The sequence below is a fragment of the Zerene cesonia genome, chromosome 4, assembly GCF_012273895.1.
Source record: "Zerene cesonia ecotype Mississippi chromosome 4, Zerene_cesonia_1.1, whole genome shotgun sequence".
Taxonomy (NCBI): domain Eukaryota; kingdom Metazoa; phylum Arthropoda; class Insecta; order Lepidoptera; family Pieridae; genus Zerene; species Zerene cesonia.
The window spans coordinates 4,248,603-4,276,148 of NC_052105.1; the positions used below are offsets into that span (position 1 = coordinate 4,248,603).

At 31.7% G+C, this 27,546-nt stretch overlaps 1 protein-coding gene across 1 annotated transcript; it reads right to left on the reverse strand.

Annotated features, from left to right (window-relative positions):
- Positions 1-1,243: 1,243 nt before the first annotated feature.
- Positions 1,244-27,546, reverse strand: LOC119839786 (lachesin-like). The gene is made up of 9 exons (XM_038366227.1): positions 27,388-27,546; positions 15,428-15,635; positions 11,870-12,040; positions 8,183-8,311; positions 7,154-7,292; positions 5,486-5,637; positions 4,793-4,906; positions 1,689-1,751; positions 1,244-1,428 (listed from the first exon to the last, which is right to left on the reverse strand). The coding sequence occupies exons 1-9, from the start codon at positions 27,544-27,546 to the stop codon at positions 1,244-1,246; spliced, it is 1,320 nt and encodes a 439-aa protein (XP_038222155.1).

The window sequence follows — 27,546 nt, forward strand, 5'->3', positions numbered from 1 at the left end:
GGGAGGCTAACGAAAAACAAAAAAAAAGTATTTATTTGGATTATATTATATACAATTCACATATCAAACAATTTAACAAAAGCACAAAGGATAATAACACAAATTATAAACAATTGATTTAGTACGGGGTCAATGAAACAAGACTAATAATTATTTATATTACTCAATAGATTTAGCAGTTGAATTCACATGTCGTGTGAATTTATTTTATTGGCAACAGTCTCGTTAAGCGCGTTGTTTGGCGTTACGTTAGTAGGGTTAATAAATTTTCATGTTCCAATGTACGTGTGGTTTGTATTTTATGTATTTCGTTTGAAAATCGAATGCTGTAACAGAAATTATCTTTTTAGTACGTATGCATTAATCGTACATGCATTTTTCTGAATGGTTAGTTTGGGAAAAGTAACTCCGAAATTATAATTTGTCGTACAAAATATAGCTGATTATAACTATTATTTACAATTATTATTTCATACAAATTATTGATATGCTTTGTAAATATTACACGTTGTGTTGTACGTATGGATAATCTACAGATAAATTTATGTTTATTGTAGGGACTTATAATATCTTAATGTAGAATTCGTTTTTTTTTTTCATAAATACAATTAGGTACTTTTGATATACGATAATTGGCAGGTATATACGATTGAGTGCTCTAATAAAAAATTGTAACACTTAGGGGTAAGTACACACAGCACTTCGAAAAAAGCTACGCGACATTGGAAATCCGTGTAAATTATATCATACATTTTGTAGGAATCATCGCAACCTAAATGCTGGCCATAGTGCATTATTATTTTTACCCGTCACTGCTGTTACAATACTTAATCATTCGACGGAACTGAAACGCAATGTATACTAACCCCTAAATAAAAAAATACTGCCTACGCTTAAATAATGAAAATTTAAGCATTCTTAGAATTTTTCTTTCCTTGGTACAATATGGCTCAATCGAAATTCAGTTAAGTCATCGCTTATTCAATAGAGTAGCTGACATCGTTTAAATTAATCGAGTCAGCTTAAATGGATTGAGTTCCTTAGATTAAAATCAATGTGAAAAACCAGTTTGTAATAATTTGGTTATTTATGATTTTTGTTAACAATACTAAGGGTAACATAATAAACGACTTGCTACAAAATTATTTCACAAAATGACATGACACAATTCGTATCTATTGTTTCAGTAAATTAATAATGTACATACTAAATTGACTTTGTATAAACTATTCGACCTAACTTATCATCTTGAATCTTGAATATAATATTTATGAAGTACCAATGGGCTAAAATTATTTAAAATATGCATTATAGTGGGTACTATAAGGATGGTGAACGAGGCTTGAAGGGCTGGTGCACCGCGTGATTCTACAGTCGGTAGCCAGTTGTTGTCACGGACGGACTGCTCTATTACGTTCTGCATTGTATCTATGAAAACAGATTGGTTTTATGATAATAAACAAACCCAAAACTTAACTTATTGATTATGTTGAAATGACATTGTAAATTGCAAACGTTTACTTGAAAAATATTTTCTACCAATACAAAAACCGTGAATAAAACTTGACATCTAAAACATAATGTTTGCAAGATTCAGTGTGAACATGCTGGTTTATGTGGAAAGGCTTTTACTTTAAAACTCAAATATTAATACTAGTACAGGATTAAATAAAACTACAATCACTTACCATAAGTAGTAACATCTGGCGTATAAAACTTTTGCTCGGCGGGTTGTAAAGCCACCACGTAATCTAAAAAGAAATGCAGTTATGAAAGTTGGTTCAAACTTTAATGTTGAAAGGAGTATGTGTAATTTAGAAAGGTTTCGTTTTTAATTTAATTGCAAAATAAAATATTAAAGTCCCTTACGATATTTTTAAGTTTTATACGAAGAGAAATGGAGGTATATCCTACTAATATTATAAATGCGAAAGTTTGTAAGGATGTGTGTGTGTTTGCTGCTCCTTCACGCAAAAACTACTGAATCAATTGCAATGAAATTTGGTACGTAGATAGCTGGACAACTAGAATAACATATAGGCAAGTTTTTATCCCGATATTCCTACGGGATACGGACTTATGCGGGTGAAAACGCGGGGCGCAGCTAGTATGTTATAATTGGAGGAAGCTATATTGCTTAAAAATGACATGATTGAAATGTATCATTGTTATTTGAATATTGTGTCCTTTTTGATCCGATGATATTTTTGTAACATCAAAATACAATAAAATGATTATAATTTTTCATTGAAAATAGAAATCGTATTGAAATGTTAATTTCTTTGAGATTTAAACGCATTTAACTTCCACATACAATCCTTCTATACTCAGTAATAAACACATGGCACTTATATAGAATAATATATCGTTTCAACGTCTTTTAAAAGAGTTTTACGAATATCTATATTCCTTGCATTCTAAATGGTTTATTGACAACTAGCTGCGCCCCGCGGTTTCACCCGCGTAAGTCAGTATCCCGTAGGAATAGCGGGATAAAAAGTAGCCCATATATTATTCCAGTTGTCCAGCTGTCTACGTACCAAATTTTATAGCAACCGGTTCAGTAGTTTTTGCGTGACAGGGCAACAAACGCACACACATCTTTACAAACTTTTGCATTTGTAATATTAGGAGGAAGGATAAATTTTGTAGTGCAATATTTGATTTATATTATTAAACGGTACTTTAAAACAATAAAGCTACAGCACAGACTAGCTTAGAGAATGCAATTATCAAAGAATGTCGATGGAACTCCGATGTTCGATGAGCAATGAGAGTTCAGGGAAACTGTATGATGTTCGCTAAACTAAAGTTCAGACTAAGTTGTTATATTGAATTAGCTTCTTGTGAATTGTTATATATTGAATTTATATAATAGAATGTATGATAAATTTACAGCATCTGTTGCCTGCTAAATGCTTTATTAGCGTTATGTATACAGTATTAACTTAATACTTATTATATATAAATGTTTCTCTCACATTTAACCTTCCCCGAACTACTAAACAATTAAAAACAATAGTCAGCTAAATCGGCCCAGCCGTCCGTAAGTTTTCGCAAGGCAATCGAACAGCAATTTTTATACATAGACGATAGATAACTAAACAGAAATGAGTAAAAATTGTTATTTAAAACATACTAACAGCTTCCATTTATAAATACTCCTAACGATATACATAATATAAAGTTATGATTTTGTTTGTTTCAAGAGCACTACTAATATCAGAAATAACTGATCCGATTTGAAAAGTTCTTTCAATGTTAGATGGTTCATTTATCTAGGTCGTCTACGTGGGCGAAACCATGAGACATAGCTAGTATTCTGTTCTACTAGTAAGATAAAGTGGAGGAACAGTTCAAAACAGTAAACATTTGCTTTGGACTGTATGTCCTTTTTCTTTTACATAACAAGTTGTAATGTGTATCGTTTTTTTTCAGTATGTAATAACTGTTCAAATTGTATAAAAAAACATCGTTTTTAAAACAAATTTGAGTTATAAACTTTCAAAAGGTTACCCTGACTTCCATACTAGTAATAACTGTGTCTCGGAAGCCAGTTTCTTCCCCATCATTAAAATAAATTCTCAATATAAGAATCCTGCAGATAAGTTACATGTATAAAGCAAAAAATAATTTGCTTTTTATATATAAAATTTATAGGCACAAAAACATGTGATAATATAATGTATGAACTAGAATTTACGCACCTATCCAATATTTTATGATACGATTGAAATGAATGATAATGAAATGAAAAATGAATGAAAATACGAGAAAAATTACAAAAATCTATTTTATTCAAGTAAAGAAACATAGCATTGTATACTTATAGAAATTTCATGGACATATACCATATATAACTTATCAGATCTAAAAAGAAAGATCGGTGTGTGGATCTCTTTGCGAATGTTTCTGTGTAAACACGAGCAGTTGTGTAAATACGCGTTTGTGACGTTATGCCGGGAGGCATCATATTTTTCGCGATATGATTTTATTCTAGAAATGTTGTTTGAAGTTTTATAAATAGTGTGATTGTATAGACAATACGAGTTCTGTTCACAAAAGCGCATACATGAGGTTTTTAATATTAAATGTATTATAAAAAATTGCAATTTGTATTCCATGTTATTCCAGTTGTCCAGTCATCTCCATACCAAATTTTATTGCAATAGGTTCAGTAGTTTTTGCGTAATAGAGTAACAAACATACACATACATCCATCCTCACAAACTTTTGCATTTAAAATATTAGTAGGAAGTAGGATAGGACTAGTAGAATTAATTTTTAATGTGCAAGAAAAATAAAAGATTGATTTATTTCTAGAAATAAAGTAAGTGCTGTAATTTAAGTTTAATAAAGCTAACAAAATATTTTGTGTGTGAATTGTGCGTATATACTATACTTTAAAACTAGTATTTTTTTCTGTCTCCATATAGTCCAATGTTTATAATATATTAGATAACTTTCTCATTATACATATAAAGGATAAATATTAATGATCAATGATTTATTTTATTGTGAATCAATTAGAATATAATATTGGTGTTTGATAAAGCTTGTCCTGTGGGGTTCGTAAGAGCAAATATCTCTGGAACTGCGTTTGTCACATCACAACCGTTTGATATAGATGACTTGCTAGTACTTATATCCATCACATAAATCTGGTATTTTGAGACAGAAAAAAATGTTTATTCCATGGTAATTGAAAGTTCAAAAATTAAATGAAAAAGCTAGCAAGATATCGTCATGATATAGAAATACTCTTGCTCCATAAGAATAACTGTTTACTTACGTGGCTGGGTTGTCAGGCTGTCAGCTGTGGTTGACGGTGGGGTGGTAGTGGTGGTGGTGGTGGTAGTGGTACTTGTAGTCGTTGTTGTCGTCGTTGTGGTGGTGATCTTTATTTCTAAAGAAAATAAGATTATTTAGCCTTAGTCTGTTCGATTGTAGAACTCATTATGAACAACCATTTTGATTGTATAGCGCTGGAATATGGCGAACGATTGGTGTAAGACTTATGTATGTGTCACCGTAAGATTACAATATAGCGAAGAATAATGAGTCAAATTGCAATCATAATGATACGGTTCACAATCTATCGATAGTTTACAATCTCGTTAGATAGATTGTAATCTAACGATCTTTACAATCTAACGGTGACATATTATGTATCATCACCGCATATAGCATATATAGCATTTGCAGAGGCAAAGCCTCTGCTTTAAAAGGGTAAGTGAGTAAAGAAAGGATTGACGATGGGAACAAAGGAAGGGACTGGGAGGGGTAAGGAAAAGGAAATGGTCTTCGTTCAACCTCCAATATTGTACGAAACACAGCACCTTTTGGATACACATGCGATGTACTTTTTCTACTAATCCGTTTTTTATAAATTTTTCAGAATGATTCACACGCAACAATTTAACGAAAACTACATCTACCATCTCCCTGCACACATTTCCAATCAGTTGTAGACATAGTCACTTACCATAAAGTCTTAGAGTCCCATCTGCCTTTCCAATCGTGTTCGTAGAAACACAAGTATATGTTCCCGTATCCTCAGTATTGAAGTTGGTGATTGTCAATATTGTCTTCACTTGATACGTTGACATCCTAATTTCGTTGATTTCATGTTTACCGCTGTAAAAATACAGCAAAAGTTATCTTAGAATAACTAGAACTCGTAGAATAACTTGAAATGATTAAACAATGTGTCAATAAACGAGTTCCGTTTATAAAGTATTTAGTTTTCTGCGTTGTTTTATCAGAACCGGAAAATGAAATTAATGGTTGGTCTTTTATAAAAGATTTTTCATTTAATAAAAGCTCCTAACGATATTTACGAAATTGTCGTCATTTTTATATATAAATCAAAATTTGCAATATGCACTGTTATGATTATCTTACAATATGGTGGTTATAATGACTGATTTATTTATTTTTGTAGCAAAACGTAGAAAGGAATATTAAAAAAACTAGTTTTGACATAATTCGTTTGTCTTTTTGAGTTAAGAGGATTCATTCGCATGCATAAATTTCCGTTTTCACGCTGTCAGTCGATTAAACAAACTTTGACTGTGTTAGCATCCTTTAACATATTGGAATGAATGTACCTAGATGTTAACATGAAAATACGAAATCGGAATTGACGCAGGAAAAATTGATACAAACAAATAACCATTTTGAATACATAAAACGGGGATTGCTAAATTCTTATTCTTCCAATCTTGTATTCCGCGCGGTTGACAAACGTTCGTGTAATACTAAACCACTTTCTCGAATAACCTCACTTAGATTTATAAAACCACCTAATAATAAATCTTTCCCGAGCGAACTCAATCTCATTTTCTAGAATTTCCTCCCTATCAGCGTTGAATGTTTCCTACAAACAAAGATATCGGAAATAAAATACTCTTTCGCAGTACCAAGTAACCGATAGCGGAAGAGATTTTCAGTGACTTATCGTTAGTTGTGATTGTAGATCTGGAGTACGTACAGCAAATAGCGTTCGGAGCGGCTGTCAATCTCCACTTGTATTTCACGGTAAAACGTCGGAAAATTCAGCTTCGACAAGTTCCAAAGTGTAAAATAAAATCCAGTGTGTAACGATCGTACATTCTTAATGGTCGTTGGTCAACTGATTCTTTGTTCGAATGTTCGAATTTGTAGTTTTCCCCGTTAGTAGACGTAGTTATGGTGCAGTCGGAACTTACGTTCTTTCAATTTTGATTTTTATTCAACGTTTCCTACTACATTCTTCGACATAAGTGTTTCATTGAAAATTTACACGGTCATAGCAATATGTTTTTAAAAGTATGCTATGTATTGAAATAGGCACTTTATTTCATGTACTAATCTTTTATTAACGAAGATAACAACAAAATGTTAAAGAATTGGTTGTGATTCTAAACCGACTCTTTTGCTTTACAAAAAGAAACAAAACTGCTTAGCTTAGAACATTTATATCTCAAGAACCAGTTGACCGAATGTGATACCCAGCAAAATGAATACTTTTATTTTACCATTCGGTGCATTTAATAAAATGTTTATATTTTTTGAATATCCACACTTTAAACGAGACATTTTGAGTAAATAAGTTATATTTTGTAGCAAATGACCAACAAATTCGTATAAAGTACGGACCACTAGCACTTACCCCGATAAAATCATCTCTTTTCCACTCTTGAGCCAATAGTTTATTGCATGAGGGTACGCTTCAACAAAACATTCTAGCTTGGCTTGGGAACCCGTGGGCACTCCCATTACCTTCGTAGAAATTACTATTGACGGCTCGACTGAAAACAAAATATTGTTATCAATAAAGGAAACAATCATAAAAATGTTTAACGTTTTTATAGAATACTACCTGCGCCCCGCGGTTTCACCCGCGTAAGTCCGTATCCCGTATGAATATCGGGATAAAAAGTTGCCTATATGTTATTCCAGTTGTCCAGCTACCTACGTACCAAATTTCATTGCAATCGGTTCCGTAGTTTTTGCGTTTGCAACAAATACGCACACCTCCTTACAAACTTTCGCTTTTATTATATTAGTAGGATCTATATTTACTATATACGTACGTAATCTCTCGAAATGTGTGTATTGTACATTTGTCGATTTGAATACTTTTTAATAATACCTTCTTTTGTTCGTATAAGGGGTTTTAAATAGTCAATAAAATATAATTTTATATTGGTATGTACTACATACATATGTCAAAGTAGAATTAAAAATGAATGATGAACATGAAATAAGTTACAGGTCGATAAATTATACTCCTTACAAATAAAAGTAAGTACGTAATAATTTTTAATGCAGTTTTATAAGAGCTGTGTAAATAAATGCCCAAAGAAAAAGAATCGTAAAGGACAGAAGTTTTGTCACGTTACTTTCTCAGAAATATTATTTGCTCTTTATCAACCCTCGAAACTTTCTTCAGTAAAGAAGTGATCGTAAAAACCTACGAATATGCATGTACACGTGAAATACAGAATTTTGTCTTGAACGCTCGATCTATGGATATGTATTCTGATGCGCATACTAATTTGTACTGAGTATTAAATAAACGAGGAATCATAAAGATATGAGTAGATTACTCTATTATATTAATTAATCATTGAATTAAACCTGAATATTTGCTAATAATAATGTGACTGGAGAAATAATTTAAAATGTTAATACTTACAATTAACGCTCAACATAATTCTCTTGCTGACGGAAGGTGGCACATCATTGGAAGCAATACAGAGATATGCACCCATCTGTCTTCGCTCCACCTTGGTGAGATTCAAAGACGACCCCGTGTACATATCGACTGCGCCAGAAACATCATATGGATAAGGAAATATCGCTTTGATATGTTTAATGTACTTAAAATATTAACTACTTCAGGGATTAACTAGTCACTCACGAATCAAGCGTGGATCAAACCTTTAGAAAAGATGTGTTCACAGCCAACCGAAAATGGGTCAAGTGTAGGTTGGATCATCATTGGAACTTGATCATGATATATCCTGAATAAAATGATGTATAAAGTGTGACGCCATAAATTAGTTATGGTTATTTCTAACAGGGAATTTGCGCTTCTCTCGAATAGATTACTTATACCAATAACTAAATGTTTAAGTATTTTCTAAGTAATAAATCATAATCGTGCAGGAATTAAGGAAGTTTTTAATAGTTCATTCGATTAAAATATGCCTTAATCAAAATTCAACTTGGCATTTCAGGTTCTTTCGTTGACAAGATAGTTCATCAATGATTCTATCAGTATAATTATTCGACGTTTGACCATTATAATTTATTGTCATAGGGGAGAAATATAACAGCATTAATTTGTGTATATTCATATAATTCAAGCTTGCTTCATACGGAAATATTGACAGTGGATAAACGTGTGAAAAATTTAAATAAAAAAATAAATTGCTAAGCAACGGGCTGGATTTCAAGATGTAGAATCTTAATAAATGTTGCGATTTGATGACAATTTATAATTTCACCAAAAAACAGCTGAGAATCATGGCACAAATCAATTACCTACTTTCAATTCAATATACTTTTACAGAATTAATAACTATAATAATAGTAACTCACACTGTAATATAACGAGCTAACAAAATAGGAGAATTTGTGTTGATGTTTAACCACTTTAATTAATTTAAGTAGATGTTTCAGCGTCTTGTTAAGATTCGCACTTTGAAAATTGTTACGAATGAAATTAAAAAATGAGGTAAATACTCGACAGATGTAATTAAATTCTTGGGTATATTTAACGAAAAGAAAAGGACAGACGCTCTTTGAAGAACAAAGAGTTGTTGAAACACACTTTTAGAAAAATGTTTAAAGTTCAGTTCAGTATGCTTTGTCTTTTTATATTTCTGAATGTTAAAGAGTTTGGTTTATATCTGATTTGTAATAATTTAACGTTATTTAAGTAAAACATTTTCATTGTGGACCATTTTGGATGGGTTGATTGAGATAGTATGTGCTTTTTATGGTAGCTTAATAATGCATTTTTTTTAATTTTCGACTGAGTTTATTATTAGATGAAAATGTAGTTTATAAAAAAAATAATATTGAAGTAAATTCGTACAAAACAAATACTGCTGGCCAAGAATGAAAATGTAAGATATGAGAAATAATTAAACAACATTTATTTTTATGAAATTCTTGCGATAAATACTCCACGGCTACCCACAGGAAAATAGAAAAAGGAACGGGCGTATAAAATGTATCTTACATTTTTAGTAGCTGCATAAAAATAATAAATTATTCGACAGTCTAGTAGCGTAATGCTCCAGAATCGAGATTCTACACGGCATCATAAATCTTACGCGTCACGATAATATTTGAGTCATTTAATTTTTTATTATGAAAAGAAATTCTATTTTAAGATAATTTAAAGTAATAAAGTGTAATAAATCGTTTCTGGATTAAATGTTACATTATGATATTAATAAATTTCGTATTTTGTCATCAAGTTTCTTGTATTCAATTTTATCGATCTTTTGGTTTTATTTGTCAACCGGCTCCTTAGTGCAGTGTTTTACACCTAAACTTCGAACCGAGAGTTCGATTCCCAGGAGAGACTCAAAAAAAAAAAGTCTTTATCTGGCAGGACACAGGAGGCTGATCACCTAATTGTCCATAAAAAGAAAATCGATCAGTGAAACAGATATATATCATCTGCCCCTTACCCCACAAGGGAACACGGGGCTTCACTTTTTTGTGAGTTCACCTGCTTTTCTGTCTAATTATTGAATGAAACTCTGAAACGATAAACTATCTTATTAATTCACAAATTGTTTTCTTTGAAGAATGAATTTTATAATTTTTTTTGAAAATAAAGCCATTATCTTGCACGGAAGTGTCTAGGCCAAGCCTAGCAAAAAAGCGGCACGGGCGTAGGTAACATCCATTAAAACCTTTTGTTCTAAACTAACTTATTTAGAAACAAACTAATTGAATAAAATATGTATTACTTGTATTTACCTACATTGTGCCTTCACGCGCGAGCGAGTTAATGTATTTATCGAAAGCATTAATGATTTATAATATACATTTATATGGACACTATAGCATGATGTTAGGTTAGCTAATTACGTAACAACATAACAGAGGTTTGAGCAGCGTATCAAAATAATTTCTAATAATAACGTCTGCACGTATGTCGGCTCAATACTTACTCCCACATGACAAAGTGTACCTATATTTTTTTTCATATGTTTTTCATAAGCTCCTTCCTATAAAGTATATATTTGGAATCTCGTTTATTTCTTTGTTCAAAGGAAAATCAATTACGCTCGTAAATCAAGAACTCTGAAAGGCAATTATAGGGAAACATGCGATAATTGCTGAACATCATTCCTGTATACTTATATACAACGCGACGAGTTTCTATTGACACTTAAATTCATTAGAATGATACTCGTATTTCATTAGCGAATAACAAAATATTAATGGCATTTTAATAGAAACGTCATGCATGAGTCCCGATGTATAATTATGTAATTAACTCCTGAATCCTCTATGTCAATTATATTCTATAAAATAATATTTTTCTTTGATAAATTTCAGAATTTTTTGTGTCGATTAGATTATCATTAATGACTTTAATTTGTTGGAAACATTAGGTTTACGATTACGTGGTACATAACGCTTAATTAAACTACAAATTAAATTAATTGCATATAAGCTGGGAGATCTAAATGCTGCTAAATCTTATCGGATTATGAAATTCAATTCTACATTCTGTTATTAGAATACGGCATTCAAAGAGACGATAAGTGTATTAAATTGTAATTAATTAATGTTTGTAAAATTTATAAACGATTTCCATAAGTCGTGTTTCCGTTACGTCAGAACAGGGTGATGAAATAACGTGATTTTAGAGCTGGAGATAGCCAGGAGGATAGAGAGTAATGTGGACTACTTTTTACCGAGGTGATCATCATCAGCCCATATATGTTCCCACTGCTGGGACACAGGCCTCCTATGAGGGTTTAGGCCATAATCCACCACGTTGGCCAAGTGCGGGTTGGCATATGTCACATGTCGTCGAACTTTTGATTCTTGTACATGCCGGTTTCCTCACGATGACCTTTCCTTCACCGTTTTTAAGCAGTGGTGATGTTATCCACATGTACAGATAAATTGAAATTTATTTCCTGCACGCTCGCCCCGGTCTCGAACCTCGACTTATCGATTTTGAAGTCCGAGGTTCTCACCACTGAGCCACCACTGCTTTTACCAAGATGATACGTCATTGCAATAAGACTTTTCTTTGACCATGTTGGTAACGGCACATGCGGAAATATAGTCAATCATGAAAAAAAAAGTTTATCCATTCAGTAGAAAATCACTGAAGCTATACCTTTCTGTAGGTCTCCCGTTTCGTTCCTCAGCAGAATATTGATGCCGTCTTCTCTCCTCCAGAGTATTCGAGGAAGGGGTCTACCATCAGCCTTGCAAGAAATACTAACATCTGTTCCCTCTCGAGCAACTAGATCTCCACTTGTGCCTTCATCTACTATGTTTGGAGGAACTGTAAAGAATGTTTACAAATAAGACATCATAAATTTATGGCATTTCACTTTTATAAGCCAACTGGCCAGAAATACTACTAATATTATAAATGTAAAAGTTTCTAAGGATGTGTGTGCGTTTGTTGCTCTTTCACGCAAAAACTACTGAACCGATTGCAATGAAATTTGGTACTTAGATAGCTGGACAACTGGAATAACATATAGGCAACTTTTATCCCGATATTCCTACGGGATACGGACTTACGCGGGTGATACCGCGGGGCGCAGCTAGTTGTATGTAATTTATAAATACTTCTCGCTAATTACTCCGTATTCCAAAATTATTTTAAAACTATAACTATACTATATTAACCTATACATTAATAATTTATATAATATTAACCTTGAGCGCAAAATTTTTTTTGTGAATATTGAAACTGCGTATAAAATCATTTAAGTGAGTTACGTATTACGTTTCTTATAAAAGCATAAATGTAGGCTTAGAATGCTTCATATTATGTGAGTGGGTTCATAGAATACCATGTTTTATCGAGCGTGTTAACTTTTGGACTAGCTTTTCTATATACTCGAAAGTGATAGCGTGACACAGCTCTTTCCTTTTGAAATATGAGCTACACGAGAGTTCTTTAGGATAATGTGTAAGATATTTTGCATAGAAGTAAATAAAACATAAATATTATCACACATTTCATATCGCTATCTCGGCTTGCCTTATTCATATATCAGTTTAATGGAAACATTGTATACCTAAGAAATATAAATAATTAAAATATATCAAACATTTACTATGTAAATTATTTCTTTTATTATTTTTTGATCGCGTCCATTATCAAAACTATTTACAAAACACGTCATCTTTCAAAACAAAATTATCATAAAAAATATATATTATTTATCACCATTAGTCAAAACAAGTTTTAATTGTTCGCTCCACCGCTCATAAATAATATAATTAAATTAATGTGGAAACGAGCAGAATTGTTAAAGGCATTTTAAACTGTTTCAAATTTCAATCAGCTTTCAATGAACAGTAACTAATTCATTAAAATATATGCGATGTATGAATGTATTGTTGCGTAATTCCATTTCTAAAGAGCTTTCAGCGCAGTCCAGGTCTTAGTGGTACGAAAATGCAGATGTGGCTAAAGAGCTCAACTCAACAAGCAGAATTGAACGCATGGAGGTGAATCGTTTGCGTTTGCTTAAGTATATGAGAGGTTTCGTTTTATGACAGAACTTCCAGTTTGAGGCAGTGTTAATATTAGCTAGCTAGTGTCTATAATAGACGTTCTATTTTGAAATCAATTCAGAAGAAACCTCGGAGTTTCCCGTTAATATTATTTATTCTCATAATGTATGCTTTGATAGATTTCTTAATTAAAGTGTTAGTTCTCAGGTCACAGTAACATGTTTGATCTAATTTCTATCTTTCCGATTATGTTAAGGTTACCCTTCAAAGTCACACTCTATACTTAACCGACTTCAAAGAAGAGGAGGTTATAAATTAAATTGTATTTTTTATGTGTTTGTTACTTCATTTCTTATTACTGGGTGAACCGATTTATACGATTATTTTTTTATTGTATAGCTAGAACGTTGGACCACCCGTGTGGTCCTATTAAAAATTTGGTCTAGTACTATTTGAAGGCAGTTAAGGTATTTGTTAAAAAATTATTATTCACTTATAAAAGTCAATTATAACCATGAAGCCTGTGATTACTTATTAAACTCTGTTCTTAATAAAGTTGAACTAGTAAATCTCTGAATAGTGACAAATTCAATCTATACAATATTACCAGATAATAAATCAGAGTGTACCTAGCCGAGTGCTCTCGCATTTCACGGCTGAATACTTGGTAGCTTTGGGTTATTTCATTGGAACAGTGGGTATTATGAAAAACAATGGAAACCGACCTGAACACAGTAATTTATATATCATGAGACTGTTATTCTCGGTTAAAGGAATAAATTTTTACGGGGTTTTTATTCATCCCGCCCTACGTTCATTCGACGGTATTATAATCGTATAAATCTACCATATCGATCGTGAAATATTTATGGCCTCATATTTTTAGGTTGGGTTTGAAAAGATTCTTTTCAGTTGAAGCTCTGTTACATTAATGAAACTTTGTATTAAAATTGAATGAAATCATTATTTAATTAAAGATAACTTTCACTCAATTTCACATTAGTCATAAAGATATTCACTATTACAGCAATGCAAAATACATACATACGTATCTGGCATTTTAATGAATAGAACTGGCTTTTGATAGAACACGAGTTCACTTCTCTATAGATACGGGCTTATTACGTATACGCTTGAGTAAAAGTAGTAAATCATGAGTCCTAAACAAACCACCGACCGTGCGGTGTGAATTGAAACTTGCATATTAGCCGTAAATGGACTGCTTACCTTCTAATTGGCCCTCAAAAGTGGTGCAATATTATTTCGTTTACTTTATAATAACGTTGATTAACCTACTAACTAGTGTAATTTATTTAGCATTGTAATTGAAAATGCATTTTGGTAAATCTGAGCTGAATGGGTATAGTAAAGGTATTATGTGTCACCTATTTACATTTTCGTTTTGTGTGTAGCATTTCTTATTAATGTGAGTTATTTATTAAAGAATTCCTGGTCCATGAACAAAATCTCATAATCTTTACTCGTATCTAACCGGAATCTCGGCAGAGCTGCAGTTTCAACTAAAGCGGTGATTAATTTACGAGGCGTTTAAAAGCAATCTTCTACATCAATCTGTAAACGTTTCATGCGCTACACTGAACTGTATCGATCGAAAATCAAGTAATTTATTTTAGTGGCGATTTGTGTGGAATTCCTACGTTGCAGATATTTTGAACGCAATATGTGGACAAATTTGATTTTAGCACAAAATAGGTTAGAGCCTTTTGAATATATTGCAAGTGTAAAATTCAAAAAGAATTTGTAATGTATGTTTGAATTTTTATTATAAAAATGATGTCCTCATGTCAATCATACTCCAGTTTTTAATTATTGCTTATAATATTGTATTGACCAAATTTACCTAATAAGTCTGCAGTCACAGGAATTATAATGTAATTATCTATCATCTCACATAAAAGTTTCAATAAGAAACCTTTCCCCCGCGGCCTCGCCCGCATCGTCAAAGCTAAATATAAGCTGTCCCGGATTATTACTTCATAACGATCTCGAGGAATTCCTAGATTATATCAATAACTTAATTAATACAATGCAACTATGCAAGAGTTCATGCAATTATGTTGAATATTTAATTATAATCTTGAAAGAACAAAGAAATATGCTCCTATTAACCATAAATTTAATTATTAATAGAAATAGTAAATGAAAAATTATTCATGTATCAATGAACCACTCTTACCCAATACATCTACACAGCCAATTTTCTTCTTCATAGTGCTAGTATTTATCTGGCACATGTAGCAGCCCCTGTCTTCGACCTTGAGTGGTCGGATGTGGAGCTGCCATGATCCGGGCGAGTCGTTGGTAACTGCGTAGCGCGAGCTGTGGGTCACCAGCCGGGTGTGGAGAGTCAGAATAGTTTGGTCATCAGCTCTGATCCATGCGACCTATGAACAAGCAAATGGAAGATACTTTCTAAATTGTTTATGTTATATGGGCTGATTAAGGGCGGATTAGCAAATGACAACCCATGGAACTTGTATCGACGACACAGCTTTTTCCGAGAGATATTTATTGGATCAACGGTGATATGATCTATCCTACTAATAACTTTGAAACATTTAAGGAGTTTGGCTGTCTGTTTAATGCTCGCAAAAAGCAACTAGTTGATATGTACGAAATTGATTTCGAAGATAGATTATTGTTATAGTGAAGAAGAAGATAGTGTTGTGTGTTTTTTGTGTTTACCAATATGAACAATTCATTCAAAAGATATTTTTTTAATACTTTAATATCTATAAATAAAATTTATTCGTGTACTGGTGGTGAGAGCAATATATTATTAATATAGTATTAACAATATATTATCAATATAGTATTGTTTAGTCTGTGTACCTACATATCAAAAATCAATAAAATAGGTCGGTGTATGGAATAGTTTATGCAGAAAACAATCATTATTCAAGTGCTCATGTTTTGTTCAAAATATCCTGAACACTGTAGGTAATGAATTATTACTATTACAATTTTATTAAATTCTTACCCATATTGAGTGTACTACATTACATTGTGTTTGCACCGTTGCTACACTTCTCTCTCACAGTTTAGTGAATAAACTATTATAATGCTCATATTATATTTCTTCAATTTTTGTACTAGTTCATTTATTTCATAATAATAAAATAAATATTTTTAAAATTTTGATGAACCAATGCTTTTCATGGTTTTAAAATGGAGAGATAATGGGAGAGATTTTAATAACAGTCTTTTTGTCGTCTCCCTGTATATATAAAATAAAGTTGTGTTGTTTGCACCATTCACAATTCAAGAACAGCTGATTGGATTGTAAGGAATTTTGGTGTCTTTGATTTCTCTGCTTGGATAAGGATAATACCTGGCAAAAAATTGGCAAACAGAAAAAAATTCTACACGGGCGGAGAGGAACGAAGCGTGTAATTGTAGATAAATAAAAACATATTCTGTTCAACGCTGAAGTGGCATCACACTATAAAAATAAATAATTGTCATTTATTTATTTCATTTATATTTGTGTGTATGTGTGTTAAAATAAATGATTTTCTTTCTTTAACATCTAGAAAATTCCTTTCTGTTTACGTAAATATAATCATTGGTATCAACGATATTAACAGGATACAAAAAAACATTATTTGGAATTTTATTGTGAGAGTCGAGCACGCTTCGGCACGAATTGGGCCAACTCGTACCGGGAAAGTCCCACACCCCCACAGAAAACCGGCGTGAAATAGTGGCATGCCACTGTGTTTCGTACGGTGAGTGGGGGAGCCGGAGGCCCGTTTCTTTTTCCTCACCCGTCCCATGCCATTCCTTCTTTCCAGTCGTTAATCCTTTCCTTTTCCCTTACCCCAAAAAAGCAGCACATTCGTAGAGGCACTACCTTTGCGAATGTTCATGAGCGGTAGTGATCGCTTACCATCAGGCGAACCATCAGCTCAGTTGCCCGCTATGACATTAAAAAAAAACAAAATAAAATAAAAAAGCTGCACAAACTGTATCGCTTTGTGTCCAATTTGATTGGTGACAAATGCACTTTCTGTATTTTATTCGTAAATCAAAGGTGCGATTTCATTATTCAAATTACGACTAATCTTAATAATCGTAATACGTGAATAAGAAATAATTTTTATACTATATATATTTATTAGATTGTGAACCGATTTAAAAATATTAATTGTAAATTATTAGAATTAAATATACAGTATTGTAATAAAAAATATACCAAGTATCATATTTATTAAATTAAATAATGTTTTTGGATCCCAAACAGAAAAATGTTTTAGTATGTAGTTACATGTTTCGGTCATTGGGATTATTAATGTTATTTTATAACAGAAAAAGTATGAAACTAAAGTAATTCATATTATTAAAATTTGCGTCGCTAAAACAGTTCAGAAAGTATTTTGCTTTTTACTTTTTACGCCTATAGAGAAAAGTCCAAATAGGTTCGGAAAGGCTCGGGGCAGTTTTTAAACGAGCCAAACGAGAGCTTTTAAAGATTTATTCGGAAATTTTAGCTTATTCAAAAAGGATTTTACTAATTTTTAAAAAAACACTCCTTTTGTAGTAATATAAGACTGTAAAGTCTTTATACGAAAATCTTAATTAAATTTCAGATATTAAATTATCTTTTATTAGTTGATGCTCTCGCAATTAATTATTTATGAGTTGTTACACAAAATTGATATTATTACATAAAATATAGTTATTAAATGTGTTATAATTTTATTATTACTTACACACTTCTTATAGAATAAAAATGCTAAACAAATCAGTCATATGTGAGAAATATTCGTAAAGTGACGTATAACACGAAACCAATCATTGGAAATGTTCTTGATTGGGATAAATCTATAAAATGTTGAACTGATTACGATGGGAATTGAATAAAAAGGATCACTTTCTCCCTTCAAATTCAGATTCTTTCGCGGAAAGCGGTCAAGAATATCTTAGTATAAATACATAGTAAGAAAGCACATAGAATATTTTTGTCACAGCCTGAGATACAATCCGATTTTGTTCTACGACAGGTCAGAAATCAAGTGAAATCGCATTATATTAATCTTTGTGGACATAAAAAAGAACCCGGAGAGAAGGAAAATTGCTTATTCTATTACGTTTATTTGAAACAGTTCAATTGAATATAGGATATTGTGCTCTAGGAGAACAGACATTTAAAGACTGCCAGTATGTGAAAAACATACTTATACATGTTTAAAATTATTGTTATTTTATTTGTTTCTTTGTCACTTCTTAAGTTTTATTTTTTGGATATAATCATATATAACCTTAAAGCTGGACACTCCTTACGACTACACTATGTAAATCTTTAATAAAAAATCGTTTTATATCTTGATGTACATGCTTATGGGCGGCATATATGGAAGGAGTGTAATTGCACCTCCAACACCTGCACGTGCACCTTGCAATTGCATATCGGGAAACACTACTATATTTAGAAAAAAATATATATTATCGTCTGCCTGAATCAGAGGCTAGATTATGCTTTTGAAGATGATCAGATCCAGCAGCTCGAAAATGCTGGCAGCGCCATGTCAATACTATATTCTAACAACAAATAGTTATAATAGGGGTTCTATGGCAAATTGAGTCATGTAATTTAATCCTTCTTTAGCTTAATCTTACGCAACATATCAGCTAAATATTTATTCTAAATATGTAAAGCAGAATTACTGCAGATATTGAATGTATTGTTTTTAAAAATTAGTTCAACAAATGTTAAAAGTTGGTATTTCTAGAAAATACATGTCGCTTTAAAAAAAAATTATAAATTATTTCTCTTAAAATCTTTGGAAAAAACAGTGGCTAATGGCAGAAAGGAAACCCCGTCTAATGATACAACATCCCGATGAAATGCAAATGGATTAGACGGTTGGCCGGCCAAAGATTCCGGAAAATTGGAAACAAATTTTTAAGCGAATCTGAATTTTAACTGTACGTACATTGGATTTATTTTTTCATAAAAGAAAGAGAAAGTAAGAAAAGGGAAAAGGAATTATTTATGAGCTTTATCCCTACTAGTCCTTGCTTTTTATAAATGACAATGTGTGTTGCTTATGTTTGCTTATTTGTCTTATTATTCAAGTTTCAACGAAGCGATTTTATGATGGGAGCAGTATTATTGTTTCTGAACATAGTTAGGACGCTTGCTAGGCTAGAGAATTTTCTTTGACTACGTGGACAAAAAGCTAATTAAACAAAGCTATCATAATAAAAGTGTAATTATCAGATCCCATAGAATTTGCATGCCGACAATTTAAATATTTTGTTTAAAAACTCTGCACTGTCCAGAAAAACTTGACTTTAACATTTAAAATTTACGAAATACCTTCAGTCTCCAAAAAAACTGATATAGAAGTATAATCAATGATAACTTTAATGTAGAAAATATTAGATTAGATAAATAATACATGCTCTCGTAAGTCTAATCCATAAAATAATATTAAAATAAAGTCTACGTCAATAGTGAAACGAAGACTGAGAATCAATACATAAAACACTTCGAGTTTGTTTTTAACGCCATCAATATACCTCGTGCTAATATTTCCTGTTTCTATTCAAACGAATGAATTAATCGCCACTTTGATGCTACAAACGAACATTCCCTTGTTTTGTATTACGGGTATTCGCTTTCAAAGGTAATTGATTTTTTTGTTAGTCCATTTCTTTTATTATTTTTGTTCGGTATTTATAATCTCTGCTTGTAAAATTCCCTATGTTTTGAAACGAATGCGAGAGAATAAGAGTTTTTTACCAGGTTTCACTACCTAGAATCCAATAAATTAACTTTAATGGAGAAAGTATTACTCCACCAAACACATTATCATGTAAAATATCCAAGACGCACCTAAAAAAGGTTATAGATAAAGCCAAACGTCTTACTCTACACGTCTTAACTCTTTAAGCCCTAAACTAACAAACTCTCTCTTCCATAAAAAACTTCAAGTGCTTCGTTCATCAAACGCTTCAAGTGCTTCGATACTATAGGGATTATCAGGACCTGTTATTATCCTCGCCATTTTTAATTTCCTCATTCAGTCCGGCCATTTAAGTCCAAAATTTCAAAAGTCTCTTGTAAGCTATTATTAAATTCAATCCGTAAATTACTGCTCATTTTTGATATCATCCTTTGAAAAGTTGAAAGCCTGGATAAAATGTCCTTGTTCAACATCGTTACTAAAAATTAGTTTATTCTTGGTTATTAAATAACATTTATAAAGTAGCATTTATTTCAAAAAGTCTTCACGGCGTTACAATTATATTTGAAATTTTAATTATATGTTCTCAAGTATTAATAATTCCTCCTAAAATAATTCCGTAACGTAATCGAGCCAGCCAATTGCGTGTGATGCCGTGACTGAAAAATAGGGGTTCATTTATTTATTTGACAGGTAGATAAGGACACTTATTGTTTTATGTTGCTCATATAGCTATATGCTTATATATTATATATAGAAAGTATGCTTTCAAGTTCATTGATTTGATTCTGCATAAAAAAATTAATAAAAACACTTCCTTATGAACATTTAAAGACGGAAATTATTTAGAATAAATCCAAAAACATGCATTTATTTATTTATAGGATTTTTAAATATGAACAAAATCTAAACTAATTTAACATTTTTAATAAGCTGATGATGAGCATCATATTTTGAAAGTTTTGTTATTGTTAGTGTTATTTTCTATGATCTATCTATTTATATAAAAAAAGAAATAACAAAGTATTTGGAAACACGAAATTTCATCCCGGGCAAGGCCGTGTCTAAAATTACATACATAAACATGTAAACTTCATATAAACAGAAAGAACAGTTTTTAGAAGCCTTGAACCCCAAATCTGGGACAGATAATTGTTTAAATTATCATTCATAAGGTGATATAATAATGGAATTCAAGTTTTGAAAGTCTTGCCATAATTCATGTAACTTACAAAGTTGAAACGTAATAAATTCTTGGAAATATTGGAACAGAAGCTAAAAGGTAATAACTTCAAATTATATTTGCCTTATTTTATGGATTTTATCAAATTCTTCATTTATAGGACTGCGTTCTTTATACCTTCTACACGCCTTAGTCTAACAACGGTAGCCTAGAAGCTACTAAGAAGATTAAAAACTGTAAATCTGCCAGATCAGATGTAAGCCTGATTTAATTGCATTGAATAAAAAGTATTGTACTGGTTGGTAATAAATCATTCATTTAACCATGACCATTTTCACAGTTGTGCTATACGAGATGGCAATTTGTAATATTATGAGAATTTTAATGAAATCATTAAATTCTTTTTACAAAAATTCTTTAATACACAACATAAATGGTCAACGGTAGGTAGGATTAATTAAAATGCAAAGGCATGAAAATTTACCTTCTTTGCTCTGTAACAACCATAAAAAACCATACTTGAAAGCATACTCTATCAAACCATTTTAAAGACATCCATATAAACTTAAAATAATAAAACCAGGATATATTCTTAAACAATTTCATTCGCTCCAAAATGCTACTATCAAACAGTTTCCACATAATAAGCCCGAATACCTACTAACCTACTTACGTTATGCGCAAAAACTTCACCAAAAACCTAATAAAATTCCTCCAGACAGTTTGCAGTTTAAGCACTTCGTCTTACAATGTTTGCTTTTTCCTTTTATCCGGGCTTAATAAGATGCATTTGATTCATCGCTGCGCTCAGACCGTGAAAAATATTACGATTGCGGTAATTTCTAATTTTTAAAACGAAATTCCACGAAATTTTTCCTTGCTAAAGCAGTTTTCGGAATCGGAATGAAAGAATTTTTAATGAATAGGACAGGATATGGAAATATAGGTACTTACAGTGAAATTGTTAAGATGATATAAGTGTTACGGTTGCGTTCACTACCATTGATATAGATTAATTATATCAATGTTCATTACAATAAAATGTAAGGTTACAGTTTTCATACAATTTCTAATGAAATTGATATTCAAAATTTCATGATGAATGCACATTAAATTTAAAACAAAGGCACTGTCTACACAAAGGTATCGTCCAAGAAATAAAAACATTTGAAATAAATCTAAATAGACATTTTATTAACGTTTACGTTTCTTTCTTTCCCAACTTCCGTAATAGACGTAGGTTTTTGAATAAGAAGCGAAATGCGAGTTATATATAAACGTCAGATAAAATTATTGAGATTAAAAAGCAACGAGATCTACAAGGAAATGTTACATCACCGGCGACGCAAAAACATTCCATTTCTCATAGGAAAAATACAATATCCTAAAAGAAATCGCTACTGCTTGTCATCTCCCTTAATCCCACTTTGACAGATCACATCCACCCTATTTCTTCTTGCTTTGTATTATGAAAATCCTTTATGTCCCTGTAGAAATAAAAGCTAAATTATAAACAACAACGTCATTATAATACCTTTTCCGTAATAAAGATAGATAAGTCCTTTTCGAAGCGAAAACCATGGGATTATGTGTTATTTGCAAGTCATCGGGATCATTGCTGAAACACTGCTTAAATATCATTAACGTGATCGATCGTTTCTTAAAGAAGGGCAGCTCGTTTGTCATGAAGGAGGACACTAAATGGATCCTACATAAATGGCGGTTATTTACGGACCACTTCCAGCAAAAAACACGTGAAGTGAATGAATCCAGTAGATAAAATGTTTGCAGGAGTTTCGCATTGAAAGATCATTAATTTTGTTTTCTTCGCGGGCCGCATCGCCGCTTCTCGCGAATCTCATCAGAGCGCCTTAGTGCAACTGTTTCTGAACGTAAATGATAAATAGACTTTTATTTCTTGGCTTTGTAACGAGGAATCTGATCATCACAACTCAATTAAATAAAGCCACAATAGAAATGTAAATTAATTTACTCTGCTCGCTCCATTTCAAACTTCTAACACAAGTTTGCGTAACATGCTTAATTCAAGGCTACGTCATACATCTAAGAACGTGTAATTAAATTAAAATTTAATCTTAGCGGAATTACGAGCGCGCGCACACGAACATATTTTACAAAAGTTTTAAGCAAAAGTTATTTAAGCATTACCTAACCGCTTAAAACTACATAATCGGTGACCTTAAAGTTGAACGTTTTATGAGTCGTTCCAGTTGCCAAGTTGCGCTTGATAAAGTCTCCGAGTCGTACTTGTAAGAAAGACAAACTACTCTAAGAGGCTCTTAAGCGTCCTATAACCTCTGCAATATATAAAATGTATAAGGAGTAGGTGTAGAGTCAGGTTCAATAGTTTAACGAGTTTGCTTCGAGTTATGGGACGCGTGTAAACTCGGAATAGGACTTTTTCTAATCCAGTTTGTTTCGAGTTAGATTTGAAACGGCACCGTCGGATTCAATTTTCTATGAGCGAAATAATGTAAGTTAAAGCCCATTATGGAGATTGGATAGAAAGTATGACTGATCCGTACCTCGGTTGCTATTAGTACACTTTTATTACATTTCTCACGGTTTTTGTTCAAAAATACTACCTGTTTTTACGTTTAAAATATTTCACGGTTAGGGAAGATAATTTTTAGACCTCATTTATCACAATCAAATATAGTCTATCTCACTGAGGAATAGTGTCTTAGTGAATACTTAATATGTGTAAAAATATATTATTAGTAATTATTGAGATAAGTTTATATAGATTAATAGAAGGATATCATTACTAAAAGGTGATAAGTATTGTCTTCCAATATATAATATTGTATTTTATATATTTATAATATTATATTATAATTATGCAATATTATTTATATATAGCGATATTCAGTATTTTTCACTTGTACATAGCACTCAGTTTAGAATATATAAAAACCACTATTAATAAGCTCAGTTTTTATCAACGGATTTTTGTATTGTTTTTCCCTGTGATATTTTATTGCTTTCAAGCTGTAACAAGGATGACATTGAAATTTCTGTAGTAGTTGTTTTCATTCTAAAAAAATCAGTATGATTGAAATAAGACCAAGAGTTACGACTGTGTACACATTTTAACGTTTATTTTCTCTCGTAAGGGAACCGTGCTAATTGTAACTAATAGTATATCACATTTAAAGAGAGTTTAAAGGCAGTGTAAAAACTTAGAGTATACTAAATTTCGATTCATTCATTCTATTTAGATTCAGCCTTGTTTTTGAGATACACATTTTTATGAATGCAAATTTGGGTTCTGTATATATTTAAGAATTATGTACCGAAATCTTCATCTGACTAGTAACATATCTTCTAATTGTCACATTTTTACGATTCCGTATTCAGAGGGTACCAGCAAGACTCGACTAATTTTCCGTCCATCACCAGACTGTATCCGTTATCACGTAAGTACCGTATAATATAACAGTATAGATAGATAGATATATATATATATATATATATATATATAGATTATCAGTTGTGGGTATCTAAGCACACATTTAAAATCATCACCAATGATCGATACACTGAAATATTTATATATCAAATATGTTGTTTCCGACATTTCATAGCTTTCGTTGTTATTGAATGTAAACATGTCAAAACTAAAAGCTGGTGCATTTAAAACGTTAGTTAATCGAAAATATGGTTAAAGTTTAAATTGAATTTAGGGTAAATTTTTGCATGGACTGTTATAAAATATTTAGAAAAATGCACAAGAATATGCGAATATATAAATGTGTTTTCCCATGAATTTAGAAGATGACACCTTTTGTTATTTATCAATAGCTCAGTCATAATATAAAATGGTCTTATATCGTAGTATATATGCAGCAATTGTTCTAGGAGACAGCTGTTGTTGTTCGCCTATCTGATAAGAAGATGAGTCGTTTTATACACACACATAAAATATTGCAAGATGTTCATGAATATTAGTATGAAATTAATTATGATTCATATTTTTATCAACTTTAATCTAACTATGAAAAAACAAATTTAATCCATTGTCAATAGATGATATCTGTAGATATACTAATTATATTTCAATAGACAGATAATTTTTAAGATACAAAATATTCCATAGCTTACCTACAAATTTATTTTCGTATCTCTATCTGGCAAGGTTTCCTTGCTTATTAATACCTTAATGATACTATCAAGGTTGTATCGAGTGGACAAGCCTATCAAAGCATATTCTAGTTAAAAGCTCACTGTTGAGATTGAATTTGAATTTGGTTAACTTAAGGATATATATAATAAAAAAAGTTGTTAAAAATTATTTAATTAAATTAATAATTATTGTTAACAAAAATATAAGCCGCCTTCATATTGCCACGAACATAACAAATTTAAATTAGACCAGACCAGAGATGAGAGGCACCAGCATATTGTAAACAAGAATCGTAAAAATCGGTTCACCCATTAAAAAGTTATGAGCTTCCCCCTTTTTTATTTAAGTAGGTTGAAAATAGGCATGGACGCTTGTCCTTAGGTTAGCTGTTAGGACATAGTTGTTCATTTATAAATTATAGCTCTGATCTGGTTATCAGATGGGTGAGGGTTCTACCATAGTCTCTAAGCTCCTTTGAAGCACTAATTGTCTATTCTACGTATCGACATACGCTTTAATTAATAATGCTATTGTGTACCTGTGATTTGTTATCAAATGGCTCTCAAACGGTCTAGTCCCAAGATTTCAATATTATACAACAAATTTTCTTGACTAAACTCTATCTTAATCAACAATTATATTTCTCGGTGCTTTACACATTTTCCCATTTACCGCCATTCTTCATCCATGCTTTAATATGCCTCCTGCGCCTTCAGTTCGCAGCCGCGAAGTTGTTTGTTATTTACGGTATTTCAATATTATACGGGGAAGTTTACAGGCGAGAGAGCAAGAACACATTATAATCAAAATTGCGATGATCATATAAATAATATGAACAAATTTTTCATAATATATGGGTAAGCTGGATTCCTTCAATAATCTTGTTATCAAATATTTACAGACCTCATATAGAACGCAATATTATAATTAGGATATAATTATAATCTACATTTACTGTATGAGTATATGTAGGGTATACTGCATATTAATAATCATAAAGATTTGTTATGTATTTATTTTCATGATTAAATAAACAAAAAAGTTCAGATCGGGTGAAGAAAAAGACTTTAGGACAATTTTATACCTACTCTCAGACAACTAACTTGTAAATTTGTAAAAAAGTGCCATTACTGCTGTTGCTATAAATATGAATCATTAGTTAATGAGGTTCATTGACAATATATATATTTTAACTATTACTATTATTTTAACAAAACAAAAAAAAAAAACAATTTACATGTAAACGTAGCGATGTATGTACGTATCCATTAATTCAGTCGGAAAGTATTCTGCTGTAGGTAAATATCAAATGTTGTACGTCCATTCTTAATTCGAATTGAGACGTTAACAATTTAGGATGGAATATGTTCAAAAATTATGTCTCAATTGAAATAAAATAATATAGAATACGCTATAATCTATATAAATAAAAATGAATCGTTAAATGTGTTACTAAGCGCAAAGTTTGAGAACGGCTCGGCATATAACGTTTTTTACACGTTTGTTAAGACGCACAAGGAAGTTTCTTATGGATAGACAAAACTTACCATGAGTGAAATCGGGGCTAACCGCTAATTCAAAACAATAAACATTCTTATTGTATTACTATCAAATTTTATCAAAACTCTGATTAGTATTCGACCCACATTAATGCCCAATTAAAGAAAAATTAATGTAACTCATTTCGGTATAAGCTCCGAAATGAGTTACATTAATAAATAATATATATATATATATATATATATATAATGTGGGAGTCGAATATGCTTCGTCACGAATTGGGTCAGCTCGCACCGGGGTAGTACCAGACCCCCACAAAAGAGTCGGGTTATATAATACCGCTACTGTGTTTCATTCGGCTGGAGAAAAAGTTGAAGGCCCGTTTCTTTTTCTTCACCTTTCCCAATCAATTCTTTGTTTATTTATCCCTTTCTATTTAAAGTCGGCAATCTTACGCTTACGCCTTTGTATACGTACGTATGTATGGGCGGTGGTAGCGCTTACCATTGCCAACGATTCCATAAAAACTTTAAATACTTATAGATAGATAACCATTGTAAATATAAGTCATTCTCATCATCTTATTAAGCTACGAAACACGTTGTTATATTTACCTTATAATCACCTATATCTGACACGGAACAAGTAAGAACAGCTTCTCTACCAAGGGCCACGGTCACATTTTCGATGGGCCCCACAAAATTTGGCTCGGCGTCTCGGAGAGAGGCCGTGGGGCCAACTCTGCTCAGTGGTGATGTGGTTTGGTACCTCAT

Excerpts from the sequence above, each read along its gene's own strand:
- LOC119839786 (XM_038366227.1), bottom strand. The coding sequence starts at position 27,546 with ATGAGGTACCAAACCACATCACCACTGAGCAGAGTTGGCCCCACGGCC. Across the intron at positions 15,636-27,387 it reads CAGATATAGGTGATTATAAG|GTCGCATGGATCAGAGCTGA; the intron begins GTAAATATAACA and ends GCTTGTTCATAG. Across the intron at positions 8,312-11,869 it reads AACGGGAGACCTACAGAAAG|TCGATATGTACACGGGGTCG; the intron begins GTATAGCTTCAG and ends TTTCTGGCGCAG.